General features: G+C 35.9%; 2 protein-coding genes across 2 annotated transcripts; one reads left to right on the top strand and one right to left on the bottom strand.

Moving 5' to 3' along the window:
* Positions 1-316: 316 nt before the first annotated feature.
* Positions 317-2254, bottom strand: LOC115970185. Its single transcript, XM_031089846.1, has 2 exons — positions 2123-2254; positions 317-1981 (listed from the first exon to the last, which is right to left on the bottom strand). The coding sequence occupies exons 1-2, from the start codon at positions 2252-2254 to the stop codon at positions 317-319; spliced, it is 1797 nt and encodes a 598-aa protein (XP_030945706.1).
* Positions 2255-7755: 5501 nt separating this feature from the next.
* LOC115972224 (expansin-like B1) lies at positions 7756-10608 on the top strand. The gene is made up of 4 exons (XM_031092436.1): positions 7756-7928; positions 8119-8225; positions 9109-9420; positions 10093-10608. Exons 1-4 carry the CDS (start codon positions 7790-7792, stop codon positions 10288-10290), a joined length of 756 nt encoding a protein of 251 aa, XP_030948296.1. The 5' UTR covers positions 7756-7789; the 3' UTR covers positions 10291-10608.
* Positions 10609-13431: the final 2823 nt, after the last annotated feature.

Below are 13431 nucleotides of genomic sequence, written 5' to 3' on the forward strand. Positions count from 1 at the left end.
GAACCCTTTCCTCATTATACATACTCGCTCCAACCTGAAAATATTTATTAGTATCCGGTAATATCTTTACCTTTACTAGCTCCTCGGCCCAGCCAGCCCCCATTCCTTCTCGGGGCCCCTGTGATTGCTATAAAGGGACCTTCCGAAATGCATTTTCCTGCCCAACTTGCTCCTATTCGAATTGCCCAGTCCCTTTGTCTCTCACTAGTTGTCCGGTTGTTTCTCCTTGATTGACTTGATTCCCTCGCTTCCAATTAATTACGGCAATAAGACACTGTCTGGCCGCTTGCTGGTCTCCCCTTATCACGGTGACACCCTACTCGGTTGGAAACTTGATCTTCACATGTAGGGTAGATGGGACAGCCCCCATTGAATGGATCCACGGTCTCCCCAGGATGGCTGTATATGGGGAAAATGAAGTTACTATTGTAAATGTCACTGCCACCTCCTTCCCTCCCATAATCACAGGAAGTGAAATTTGCCCTTCAGGTATCACTACTTTACCATCGAACCCAATCAAAGGCGAAGTGTGCTTCATTAGGTCTTCTTTCCTCAGTCTGAGTCCCCTGAATAGATCTGGGTACATTACGTCAGCCCCGCTTCCTTGGTCTACCATTACCCTTTTTACAAAGAAGCCACTTATCTGGGCCGTGACGACTAACGCATCATCATGTGGTTGAATCGTCCCCTCCAAATCGTCATCATCGAATGTGATAGGCTTCTGTGCAAACTTCATCTTCTTACCCGACAACTGTTCGTTTGGGTTTCCCTCTACTGGTGCTACTGTCAATACTCCTTTTCTTCTTCCTGCAATGAGCTTTTCTGGGGCAGCGTGGATAACTTCAATCACCCCTATAGGGGGTGGGAGAGGGTTCCCCCTTTGCTGAGTATCTTGCCCCGCGACTCTGTCCCCCGAGTCCAGCACGAAATCCTTTAAATACCCGGCCTTGACTAGTTGCCCAAGGTGATCCTTCAACACCCGACACTGTTTGGTAGTGTGACCTTTGTCCCGGTGATAAGTGCAGTACAAATTCTGATTCCTCCTGGATGGGTCCCCTCCTATCTTGTTCGGCCATCGAAAATATGGCTCGTGTTTGATCCGATCAATAATCCTGTGTACCGGTTCCTCAAACGTCACATTCCCTTCCCCCACCTGTGTGATCGGCTCTTGAATTGTCAGACCCCTGCGAGATCTGAATGGAAAACCAATATACCGGGGACGATTTATCATTGGTGCTTTGCCTTTGCTTTGTAGCCGATCATCCTCTAATCGTTTATATTCCTCAATGCATCTCATAAGTTGCCTCATGCCTTCTGGAGGCTTCTTGGTCAACGACTCTCGTAGCCCGGAATCCTCAGGAAATCCCATCCTAAAAGTGCTTGCTATAACCTTTTTGTTATCCCCACCTATCTCATTGTATAGCTCCCAATACCGGCTGGCATAACTACGGAGGGTCTCTCCCGTCCTCATTTTCATAGACAAAAGCGCATCTACCGGCTGATGTACTTGGCTACAGGTCACAAACCGAACGCCGAACTCTTGAATTAGCTCTGAAAAACTACGTATGGATCCTTTCCGTAACTCCTTAAACCGCTTCAAAACAGTTGGTCCCAGACTCAAAGGAAATACCTTGCACATCAGCACATCGTTATGAGTATGCAAAAACATCATCTGAATATAATGATTGACGTGCTCTACTGGATCAGTTTTCCCGTTGTAGAAATTGAACGGTGGGCGGGTAAACCTGTCTGGCATTCCGACCCGCTCGATTTTGTCCGAAAACGGGGACCGAGCTACTTTTCGCAAAGCACGGCTCATAGCATCCATGGCGGCATTTTGAGTCCGCCTCTCCTCTGAGGAGACTAAGTTCCTAAATTGATTCTCCCGAGAATGTGAGCGATCTCGGCGCTGCCCTGACTCCCGGGAGGGAGACCGGTTCCTATGTCGTTGAGATCTCCGCGAATGTGAACGGTCTCGGTACTGATGGGATTCCCAAGAATGTGAACGACTTCATCGTAGCCGAGATCCGAATTGATTAGATCCCTCCCCATATCTATTTCCCCCGTTGCCGACCTCCCGTTGTTGGTCATCTCTGTCTCTTCTCCGACGCCTACCCCTTACCTCCAGCTCCAAATCCCTGACTAGTCTGCGCAGCCGTTCAAGCTCTTCATCTCGTTCCTCCCTCTGCCTACGTCCTGTAGCACCAGAGACTATTCGTTGGGTTTGGTACGATCCTTCCCCCGTGCCGGACATTTCTTCTCGTTGGTTGTGCTCCCTATCTTCTCGTTCCTTCTGTCTGCGCTCTCGCCAACTAAACCCTCAAGAAGATCCTATAGATCCACTTTCCGCTTGACTCGCCGAATGCCTTTCAGACATTTTTCCCGAGCTCGAGTCCCTCTAGAACAACAACGTTGTAGGAGAGCCCCACGGTGGGTGCCAATTGTGCGCACCAAAGACGGGTTTACTGGGCCAAACCGCTACTTGGGCTTACAACTTATTTGTATGGTGGGTCTGGGTATTCTACTTTGGGTTGTTCTAGGTTTAGAGACTTAATGAGATCACTTTTCACTCTTTTCTCTATGTTTCTTCCTCTCAGACCCTCTTTTTCTCTCTCTTTTCTCTCCAAAAAATTGCACCCCCTTTCCATTCTTTAGTTTCTCCTATTTATAGCCCATTGTTAATAGGAGGATCATCATTATCTTTTTAACTAGTGCAAAGAGAGGTCCAATGTTGATAAATTTAAGTGGATGTTTAGGTATGAGTGGCTTTGGAAATGGTTCCCATTGCAGCAAGTGTGTTCGGCAGCGAAGTTTCCTAGGGTTTTGCCGAGCACTCAAATGGCGATATGATCGAGCATGTGTATATCGTCTGGGGATGATTTTCCGAGCAGTATGTGAGCGGGGCACCCGCAGTCCGCTTTTCAAGTATTCGGACAACACCCAGCTTAGACTCGTAGTTATTGTGGGCTTGGGACGGGTTCCTTAACGGTGCGGAGGTTGGACCCCTGGCCCATATTATTAATCCATGGCCCAAGGCCCAAATAGACTTCGATGTTAGGTGTCATACAACACTTTTTTTAGTTGGCTTACTCATCAATTGGTGTTGGCAATAGCTTGGTGTGTTCATAGATTTTCATTTCAAATTTTCATTTCGGGTTCGTTTTTTGTTTTCTCTTCTCTTTGCCTCTTTGGTCTTCTCTAGTTTTCTTCATGGAATTATCTTTGCTGACTACTGGGTTTTCATTCCCCTTTTTGGCTTCTCTTTTGTTGTACTTTTTACTCGTTTTTGTTTTTACTCTTAAATGTTGATTTCTTTAGTATTTTCTAGAAGACTATGGAATGGAACCCATTTAAAGCATGAATCCTAAAACAAAAAGTGAAGCTGATTGTTTAGCAACATATGAGATTGAAAGTTTTGAGTTTTGGTTAGGTATGACTATTTGGTATGGTATATTATTTGTTGTTAACTCTGTTAGTAAAAATTTACAATTGAAAGACATGCATATTGATGTTGCTATAGATCAATGAAAATGTCTCATATCTTTTTTTTTAAAAAAATATAGAGAAGATGAATTTTTACATTTGCTATGAATTCATCTAAAGAAATTGCAACCAAAATGGAAATAAAGCATATATTTTGTGAAAAAACGTATAATTCATAGAAAAAAAACAGTTTGATGAGAATGTCAATGATGAGACAACATAATCCGCTGAAGAGTATTTTAGAATTAATTATTTTTTATATATAGTAGATCAAACTATTTCTTCAATTGAAAGTAGGTTTGAACAATTTCAAATATATGAAAATATTTTTGGTTTTTTATTTAATCTTGAAAAACTAAAATCACTAGATGACAATAGTTTGCAAAAAAATTGTCATAATCTTGAATGTTTTCTTACACATGAAACTTATTTTGATATTGATGGCTTAGATTTATTTTCAGAACTAAAAGTTTTAAAAGAAATTTTGCAAATAAATAAAAACTCTCCAATTAATGTACTAAATTATATAAAGAGGCTAGAATATTTTAAAAATGCATGTATTACTTTTAGAATATTACTTACTATACCTGTTATAGTTGCATCCGCAGAAAGAAGTTTTTCAAAATTAAAATTAATAAAATATTACTTAAGATCAACTATGTCATAAAAAAGATTAAGTAGATTAGCCATATTATCAATTGAAAAGGAAATGTTAGCAGAACTTGAATGCAAAAACTTAATTAGTAATTTTGCCTCTCAAAAAGCAAGAAAAATAAATTTTAATTGAAAAATATATATGAATTTATAATTAAATATAATAAAAGGCCCCATTTAAAATATTCTCCTAGGACCCCCAAATTCGTTGAACCGGCCCTGAGTCTATCACGTAGAAACCGCTTATCAATGGTACAGAGGTGTTTTCTAAGCTTTATCTAGTATCTGATTGAACTTTAAACATAACTTAGTTTTTCATCTAAAATGTCAATGGCTTAAACTTAACTTTCCTAATTGTGTTTTTCTGTTCATAGTGCTTCAACTTATACCATTCAGTTAGTTTTGAATGAGTTTTAGACACCGTTTTGCTTCAAGGGAAAATCAAAGCAAATTTGATTTTTTTTTCTTTCAATTCTTTGTTTAGGTCTCGAATACTGAAAAATAAAGACTTCCCCATTCTGAATTTCAAGGAGGATATGCTCCAATCTAGACTGTGTATGCCATTGGGAAGCTTTCAGCATTAAGAAGCTTTAGGATTTTCAACCTTTGTTAAGATTTCGGCCAAAATATCTTCTAAGAGTGCAGTGGATCTATCATATGTTGGTAGGCTTCAATTGTTCAAGCTGTAAATAGCATACTCTACATGTTTAATGCATATATCTGTAAGGGTGCATGAATACAGCTATGGCAGCTAAAGCAGCTTAGGCATACTCTACATGTTCCTAAAAAGAAATGAGGTTAGGACTGAAGAAATGAAAAGTGGAATGTGGCTTTCTTTTATAAGATACTAATAAGTTGGCCGTGCAATGCATAGATTATTTATTTTGTGATAGTTTATGTAAGACAGTTTTGAAAAATGTTGCACATATATTATACAAAAAAAATGTAAACTAAATTAGAGTAAAGAAACAAATACATTTTGAGATATTAAAAATTTGTTCAGTAGCTTCATTGCACTTTTGTAGCATTCTCAAGGTAATATTAATTTTTTTTTTTTAAATCATGAAAACAAAAATAAATGCAAAAGAGTAACAGGACCATGCCATGTATGACGGAGGTGGTGGTTAATAGTTCTTTTTTTTTTTTTTTCTTTTGTTTTTAATACTAATATAGTGGCTCAAACAATTAATAAGATAACAGTAAAAATAAGTTAATATGAATTTTTGGGTAAAAGTAAAAAAAAAAAAAAACTTAATGAAAAGAGGTAAAAAAATGTTAAATGCAAAATTAGAGCGTCACATGGCAAGACCTCATGCACTCTCGCATGAGGTCTCTACTTTTATATATAGAGAAATGATATGTCCATAATATTTTCACAATATTTTTATAACAAATTTTAAGTGGCAGGTTGTTACTGGTTGTTATTGTTGGGGCAAAAAATTAATTTTAGTGTTAGGTTCAAATTTGAACCAATAACAACTAACCACCTATGATTTGTTGTAAAAATGTTGTGGACGTAATATCTCTCTTATATATAATATATTGATTGATGATATGTGGAACATTTTTACTTTGTTTGACTCGAGACAGATGGCTTTGCTGATTCGAGACAGATGGCTTTGCCGAGTTCTGCTTGTTAAAGGAATAGAAGCTTATATTTTGATAAATAATATAACTTCATAGAATAAAGAAATCAATACAGGGAACCAAAGCATACAGGCAGTGTACCAAAGGAGTAGAAGCTTATTGACCATTTCAATACCAACATAGCGCTCATGGAGTAGAAGAAAAATCTCTTAGCATAAGATAACTTGCTAGCCCTTTCATAAAAGCATCTTTTGAGGCAAGGAGACAATTTTCCAAGGGTGATCTATGTGTAAAGTAAAATTGAGCCACATTCACATAGTACCCCAAAAGTTATTGACCAAGTTGTTTTCGAAATCCTAGTAACGGAATTATGACTTATAATGAGTACTGCTAATACCCCATATCCACTAACCCAAACTTTGACACGAGGAAACATACCCTTGAGTTATAGGTTTAACAGAACCTCTTAGTGCGTTACAACTAAACCTAATGATGGCTTTGGTGGCTGTGGGTTAATCCAGTTGTTTAAAGCCAAATGTTTTTGCATTTTAGTTTGACAAATAAAAGATTCTCAAAATAATAATAATAATAGTTTGACAAATAAATACAAAATTTTCAGATATCTATAACTTCATAAATTATTATAGGAATTAATTTCTTGTGATTAATGATACATTTATTTGTAAAAATTATATAACAAAATTTGTAATATTCTTAACAATTATTCCTGTGTAAACTATGAATGGAAATGTCTTTTTTTAAAGGGAACTCAATTGTGATTACCTCATGTCTTTTTAGATTTGACTTAAAATGATATCAAAAGTGCATCCTAATGGAACAGAAGAATAAAACAACTAATTTCCTTTTTTTTTTTTTAAAAAAAAAAAATTCAAAATATCTATGTAATGATATGTTTGATTAGATTCTATCATTTGAAACAACATACAAAAATGAAAGAATAAATATTTATATGGTTGTGAGTTGTGATTAGGGTGCACAGATACTCTTTTTTATATTCTAAACATTATTTAATGTCATGAATTCATTTTATTATCTATTATTACTCTTAATTGTTATATACTTAACAATATATGAAAAATAAATACTTAATAATATTTCCACTTTATTGTATTCTAGGTTTTTAAGAATTGTCATATTCTCTTATCGTATACCTACACGTGGTCCCGAACCCGTGCTTGTGCGTCTTAAGCTGTGAATCAGATAATTTGCTTTTGTCACCACTTCAGTCCTCTCAAGCAGGGCTTGAGTTTTCTCTCAATTTGATGATGTTTCAACTCTTTCACGCTGAATTATATATATCCTTAAAAAATTAATAAAGAACAAGAATGTTGCGAAACGGCCCAACCTATTGTCAAATAATAGGGTAGGAGTAGATTCCTCCACATGCCCGAAACTTCTCATTAGCTTCTTCCACATCCTGCAAAAAACGTGCAGAGCAATCTATTGTTTGATCTCACTGTGTTTGCACTCAATTGGATTTGCTTAAGTAGTTTTGGTCAGAACCATTTAATCTAGATGAACTTTTTTTTTCACCCCGATACATGTAACAAATGAAAGGGAGAAATTTGAATCCAAGTTTTCTTCATTGGAGAAAATGGAAAATGTTACTGAACAGTAAGACTTAGCAAATATGGATGACTAATTAGAATCAAAAGATAGTGATTTAGTTCCAAAAGCAATAATTAAGGTTTTAGATACAAATTAAGGAAACCGCGTGCAGGCAGCCTAGTCAAAAAGTAAAACACGGAAAAAGTTGGTGAGATTTCTTCTAAATCATTTTCTTAGAATGATAGATATAAGTCATTATAGAATGGTCTTAAAGGGTCAATAAGAGGGTGTATCGTGTACATGTATAATTATTTATCTAAATATTGAGCCCCACGTCACATTCCCTATTTCCAAGTGGAAGAAAGTAGCTATAGCTGCCTCTTATCTCAACACGTTGCCTCAAGACCCCAACTATAAATATGGGATTGTTATTTCTTGGCTTCCCATCTCTCATAGCCTATCTCTCATAGCGTCAGGAAACTTAGTCCCTTAAGACATGGGATTTGCACTTAAAAACCAAGTCTTTCTTCTTTGTGTCATGGTACTCTTGCTTGCAGTACGGTGTTACTCTGAAGACACTTTTACCCGCTCAAGAGCAACCTATTATGGTAGCCCTGATTGCTATGGGACTCCAAGTACGTGCATTAATTTGTTATGTTTAAGATATTATGCAAATGTGTGTGTTGGACTTCTATTCTTTTTCTCAACAGATTTGTATTGATTTTTGCTCGAGAGAGCAAGAAATTAACAATTGCTAATCAAACAGTACATAGAATTTTAGCTAATCATGTTATAGTTGAACACATAATATATATGGTGATATAGGTGGAGCTTGTGGCTTTCGCGAGTTTGGAAGGACTGTCAATGATGGCAACGTGGCTGGAGTGTCTAGGCTGTTTAGGAATGGAACTGGTTGTGGTGCATGCTATCAGGTAAAATTGAAGCCGCTTAATTATCTTACCAATTGCAGTCAAAATAATACTTTATAAATACAATAGAATTTCAACTTACAATGTTATAATTACTTTTTGTTTATTATTTAATGATACTATAGATAACTGAACTACATAACACTCCTTAGGGGTGTTCACCAAATCACATAAACCGTACAAACCGTAAAAACTGCACTAGAACCACCCGCAAAATGACATAACCGCACCGCACTGCAAGTAATAGTGCACCGCACCGCACTACACTACATGGTGTAGTGCGGTTTGCGGTTTTATAATAAGAAAACCGCACAAACCGCACCGCACTGCACCCTCTCTATATATTAATATATTTATTTATTTTTAATATTAAATATATTATTAATAGTTTAATAACCCTAATTTAAAAAAAAAAAGTTTAATAACCCTAGCAAGTGTTGACTAGAAAAGCCAACCCAAAATAAAGAAAAACTAACTCAATAATTAAAAAACTTGGCCCAAAAAAAAGGGAAAAATTAGTTTTGGGCTGAGTAGGAAAAACCTAAAATTTGAAAAATATACCAATTTCAAACCGCATCTTATACATAGTATCGCACATGTGACCGTAAAAATGAGGTGCGGTACGGTTATGGTTTTGGTTAAACTCTAAACCGCACCGCACCACACCACACCACACCGCACCGCACATGTGATCGCAAAAACAAGGTGCGGTGCTAAAAATGGCCTAAAACTGCACCACACCGCACCGCGAACACCCCTAAGTCACTCCCCATACGAATATTATATGAAGTTCAAGGGCAATAATTGTGTTAGGCACTAAAAAAGGTGACTCCTTTGCTGTAGTATCCATAATCATACACGTAAATGTTTGTGAATGAATCATCAGGTTAGGTGCACAACACCACAATATTGCGCTGACGAAGGGGTGAACATAGTGGTGACTGACTATGGTGAAGGAGACAAAACTGACTTCATCCTCAGCCCAAGAGCCTATGCAAAGTTGGCACGTCCCAACGTTGTTTTGCAGTTGTTTTCTTACGGTGTGGTCGATATAGAATACCGAAGGATTTCATGCAAATACTCTGGTTACAACCTCATGTTTAAGGTCCATGAGAGTAGCAATTATCCTCGCTACCTAGCTATAGTACTATTATACGTTGCTGGACAAAACGACATCACTGCCGTTGAATTTTGGCAGGTATGTGCACTTCAAAAAGAGTGGTAATAAAAATATTACAAGTTTTATTTATTTATTCGATGAGTTAACTTTTTGTTACAGTTTATTTGTTTCTTCGTTGAAAATTGATAGTAGTTTTATCTAAAATAATAAAGTGAACGTTTTAAAAAACTATACACATGTAAGTTAACTAAAATCTAATCCAACTCATGCTTAAACTAATATCTTTATGAATCACGCAAGACAAAAAAATACTAAACTAATCCTTTAAGATTTTAATAAATTAGTTATATACTAATACTTTTAAGTGATATTACTATAGTATTATTTGGTTAGTAGCATTCAAATTAAGGAAAATTCTAGTGCCACAACTCTATGCACAACTTTGTGCACAACTCGGCCACGTGGCGAGTTGTGGTTGGTGGAGGGGTGCACAAAGTTGTGCACAAAGGTGTGGCACCAGAACTTCTCTCAAATTAAAGGCAATAATTGGAACCATGAAATAATAGTTAGAATGGTGTACATATATAAAATTATTAATACTTGTGCACACAATACATACGGCTTAAAATAACTGAAATTGTGACTTTAAGTCACAATTTCAATTATTTTGGACAATATGTGTACTCATGCACGCTGTATAATAAACATTATTCTTATTAAAATGATGGATTTTGTTGCTTTATGATGCAGGAGGATTGTCAACAATGGAGGGCCATGCGTAGGGCCTACGGGGCGGTATGGGACTTGGCTAGCCCACCAAGTGGTCCAATCAAATTGAGGTTCCAAGTGAGTGGCAGCTCGGGTATAAAGTGGGTTGAGTCAAAAAATGCTCTGCCTAGTGATTGGAAGGTTGGGGCTGCTTATGACTCATACATTCAGCTCAATTGAAGCTCTCTTTTTTAGATTCCAATAATATTTGAAGTGTGATTATTATTGGAACAGTTTGATAATGGTTTCTTTTTAGTAACTAGGGTACGGTATTGTATGCTTTCTCAGCACAGGTAGTGCTAGCTCTTAATTCGCGTTGCTCAATAAATAATAGGATTGTTGTTCATTAGCTTCCAATATTAGTATAAGATTGGAACAGTTTGTTAATCATTTAGTTGCTAGTCTAGGGATTGTATTGCATGCTTTGTCAGCACAAGTGCTTTATGTATTGCTATGGACCAGTGATAAAAATATAAATAAAGTTTCACTTTGGAAATACTTGGCTATTCCTTATATATGTGTTTGGATAGTATTGAAACGTGCGTTGCGTTTTATGAGTTGCGTTTTTTTTTTGTTTTATCAACTGCAGCAGGGGACAACAGCGTGAGTTGCATTTTTTTTGTTTTGTCAGCTGCAGCAGGGGACAGCAGCTACTGTTCATGAACAGTAACCACATTTTTCTTACTTTTTCGTCCCTTTATCACATTAGTGGGTCCCGTGCACTGTTCACGGGACCCACAAATATCACTTTTCAACAGTTTTTTCATTAAAAATGGATCCCACGATACTATTTACACATTTAAAAATTATTTTGTTACAGTATTTTCAGTTTCAGTTTCAGTAAAAATAAGTTCAATCCAAACAGACCCTATATGTACAAATCATAAGTGGAACTACAAATTAATAAATTATGCAACTTGATGGAGAAGTGTGTGATTTCTTTCATACGTCGTATTGACTTATTAGTACTAAAATGTGACTTCTACGATTTCTCTAATATATATATACTATTTGTTGCTGCCATTAAGGATGATATTTCGTTTCAACTTTCAATGAACATACTATGGTCAATTATTTGGCCAATCAACGCTCTTTAATTGCGTTGCAGCCAGGGTAGATTTTCCTTATCCGAAATCATTCATATACAATTCCTTTTCAAGTCCAAACATTCCAATTACACCAACGCTTTGCATGAATGCATGATACTTGCAAAACCTTCAAGGTCAACAGTTCTAATTAGCCTAACACTACATCACTATTCGACACCACATAAACGAGTTCTAAACCTATCAACATCAAATTTACCATGACAACGTTAACCATTTTGGCAAAGTTCTCATATATTGCAACCTGTATGGGATCCTAATAATAAGGGGTGGTGTGTACATAAGTATATCTGTTTGAATTGTAAGTGGCCTGATAGGCTGATGCCTCTCCAAGACTCCAAGCAGAAGGAAATAAAGGACAGTTCGTAGAATGAAGGTACTCAATTTCTGTATAGTTGAAATTAAAGTGAAAATGGTAGATTTCATGAAGACCAAGGGGTTTTTCGTTCCTTGTTTGAGTTTCTAGAATAACTATTATTGCCATTAGAAAGAATTTGGGTTTGCTAGCGGTGACACGTAAAATGATAAAATATCTAGAACCATAACACACAAAACTTAACGTGGTTGGCATGCTCTATACTTATATCTATGACATGTACCGTTAACCATGATCCACTATATATAATAAATATTACAACCACTCTCACAATCAAAAATCAACACAAAATCTAACACAGCCAAAGTTGCCCTCTCATTATCACACTAGAGGCTTAGTCTTAGCGGAATATCAACGATAAATAGAACAAGACCATTTCAAAACATGTTTGCTTTATTTGAGAGATAACTTCAAATTCACGAGGATCTTTGAATTCACAAGAAAAAAATGGGTTAGAAATCCCCCATAAAATAATAGAGAAAAACTTTGATTTTTATTAAACTAAATCTGCAATTGAAAAAACGTTTATAGACTTAAAATCCTATTAAAAGGCTTCGTAAAACTTGACATACAAAAAATATATATTCTAAAATAAATTATAATTAATATCTAACCATAATTTGACCTAAAATGCATTAAGAGCACCTAAAATCAAGCAAATAAAAATCCTAAACCTAAAATTCCAAAAATTAAAATCAAAATTAAATTGCATATTTTGTCTTACATCAAACCTCCACTTGAAGAAAAAAAAAAAAGTGTCCTTGAGTTAATGGTTTACATCTGAAATCTTTCATACCAAGCGAATAAATACTTTGAGTACTTCATCTTTTTAGTCTTCTTGCAAAACCTAAAAGTCATCAATTAAGCAACTTGGACTTCTTGTTCCTTGGACTTCATATAATTGACAGGATTCACTATATAAGAGTCGACGATTGCGTCAAACTTTTCAAACCCAATAAAATCAATAAACTTTGGTCTGCTGCCTCCCACCAAAATAATAGAAGCTCAAGGGCAGTCAACTATATTGACTACATTGAGATCTTTGAAAATTTTATCTTCAATTTCTTCCTTAGCGGTCTCTACCATCTCAACTTCAAGAAATTTCTTTATATTAGGATATTCATTAATCTCCTCCACAATCTCAATTTTATTATCTTTTTCTATAATGAGATCTTCACAAGCTTCCTCTTAAACTTCTATATTTTATTTAGAAATTGGTTGCATCTTGTCAACCCTCAAACCCTTTTTTTTTCTTGTCACATGAACTTGGATGTGAGAAATTTTGTTTTGTGTTTGACCTTTCATGTTTTGAACATATTCCTCTTCATATGAATATACAGATCTATAACTCACATTTGTATAATCTAGTATATCATAATAGTATTGCAAAAACCATAAATCAGCTAACATTTTTTCATTCTTTGCCAAGAGTGAATTAGATGCTTACCTTGATGCTTTTTATCAATTTGAATGTCTTTCCACCATTCATCTACTTCACCATATAATTAATTAAATGCAAGTCATACTGTTTCTTCATTACAAATCTCCCAAAAATTAAAATACCCTTTCAAATCAAAAAGTCAAGCAATAAATTCCAACTTAGGAGTGTGTCTTTTAGTATATTAATCGGTGTTGTCATGGGAAGATTTCTTGGTAAGGGGGATAGTGACTACTAGCTATAGTTTGCATGATACTTGCTGGACATCTTACTAAAGTTGAAGGTGTTCCTTCCTAAGAACTTATGCTTTAACCTTTCGGTTACTAGAACAACTACCATCACATTTAGTAGCCATCAGACCATGATAAGTCATAGCTCTAATACCAACTAATGCAGTGAAA

The sequence above is a fragment of the Quercus lobata genome, chromosome 12 (genome assembly GCF_001633185.2).
Source record: "Quercus lobata isolate SW786 chromosome 12, ValleyOak3.0 Primary Assembly, whole genome shotgun sequence".
NCBI lineage: Eukaryota > Viridiplantae > Streptophyta > Magnoliopsida > Fagales > Fagaceae > Quercus > Quercus lobata.

Coding starts and splice junctions, on each gene's coding strand:
- LOC115970185 (XM_031089846.1), bottom strand. CDS start 2,254: ATGTCCGGCACGGGGGAAGGATCGTACCAAACCCAACGAATAGTCTCT. Junction 1,982..2,122: donor TCAGGGATTTGGAGCTGGAG/GTAAGGGGTAGG, acceptor GAATCCCATCAG/TACCGAGACCGTTCACATTC.
- LOC115972224 (XM_031092436.1), top strand. CDS start 7,790: ATGGGATTTGCACTTAAAAACCAAGTCTTTCTTCTTTGTGTCATGGTA. Junction 7,929..8,118: donor TGATTGCTATGGGACTCCAA/GTACGTGCATTA, acceptor ATGGTGATATAG/GTGGAGCTTGTGGCTTTCGC. Junction 8,226..9,108: donor GTTGTGGTGCATGCTATCAG/GTAAAATTGAAG, acceptor ATGAATCATCAG/GTTAGGTGCACAACACCACA.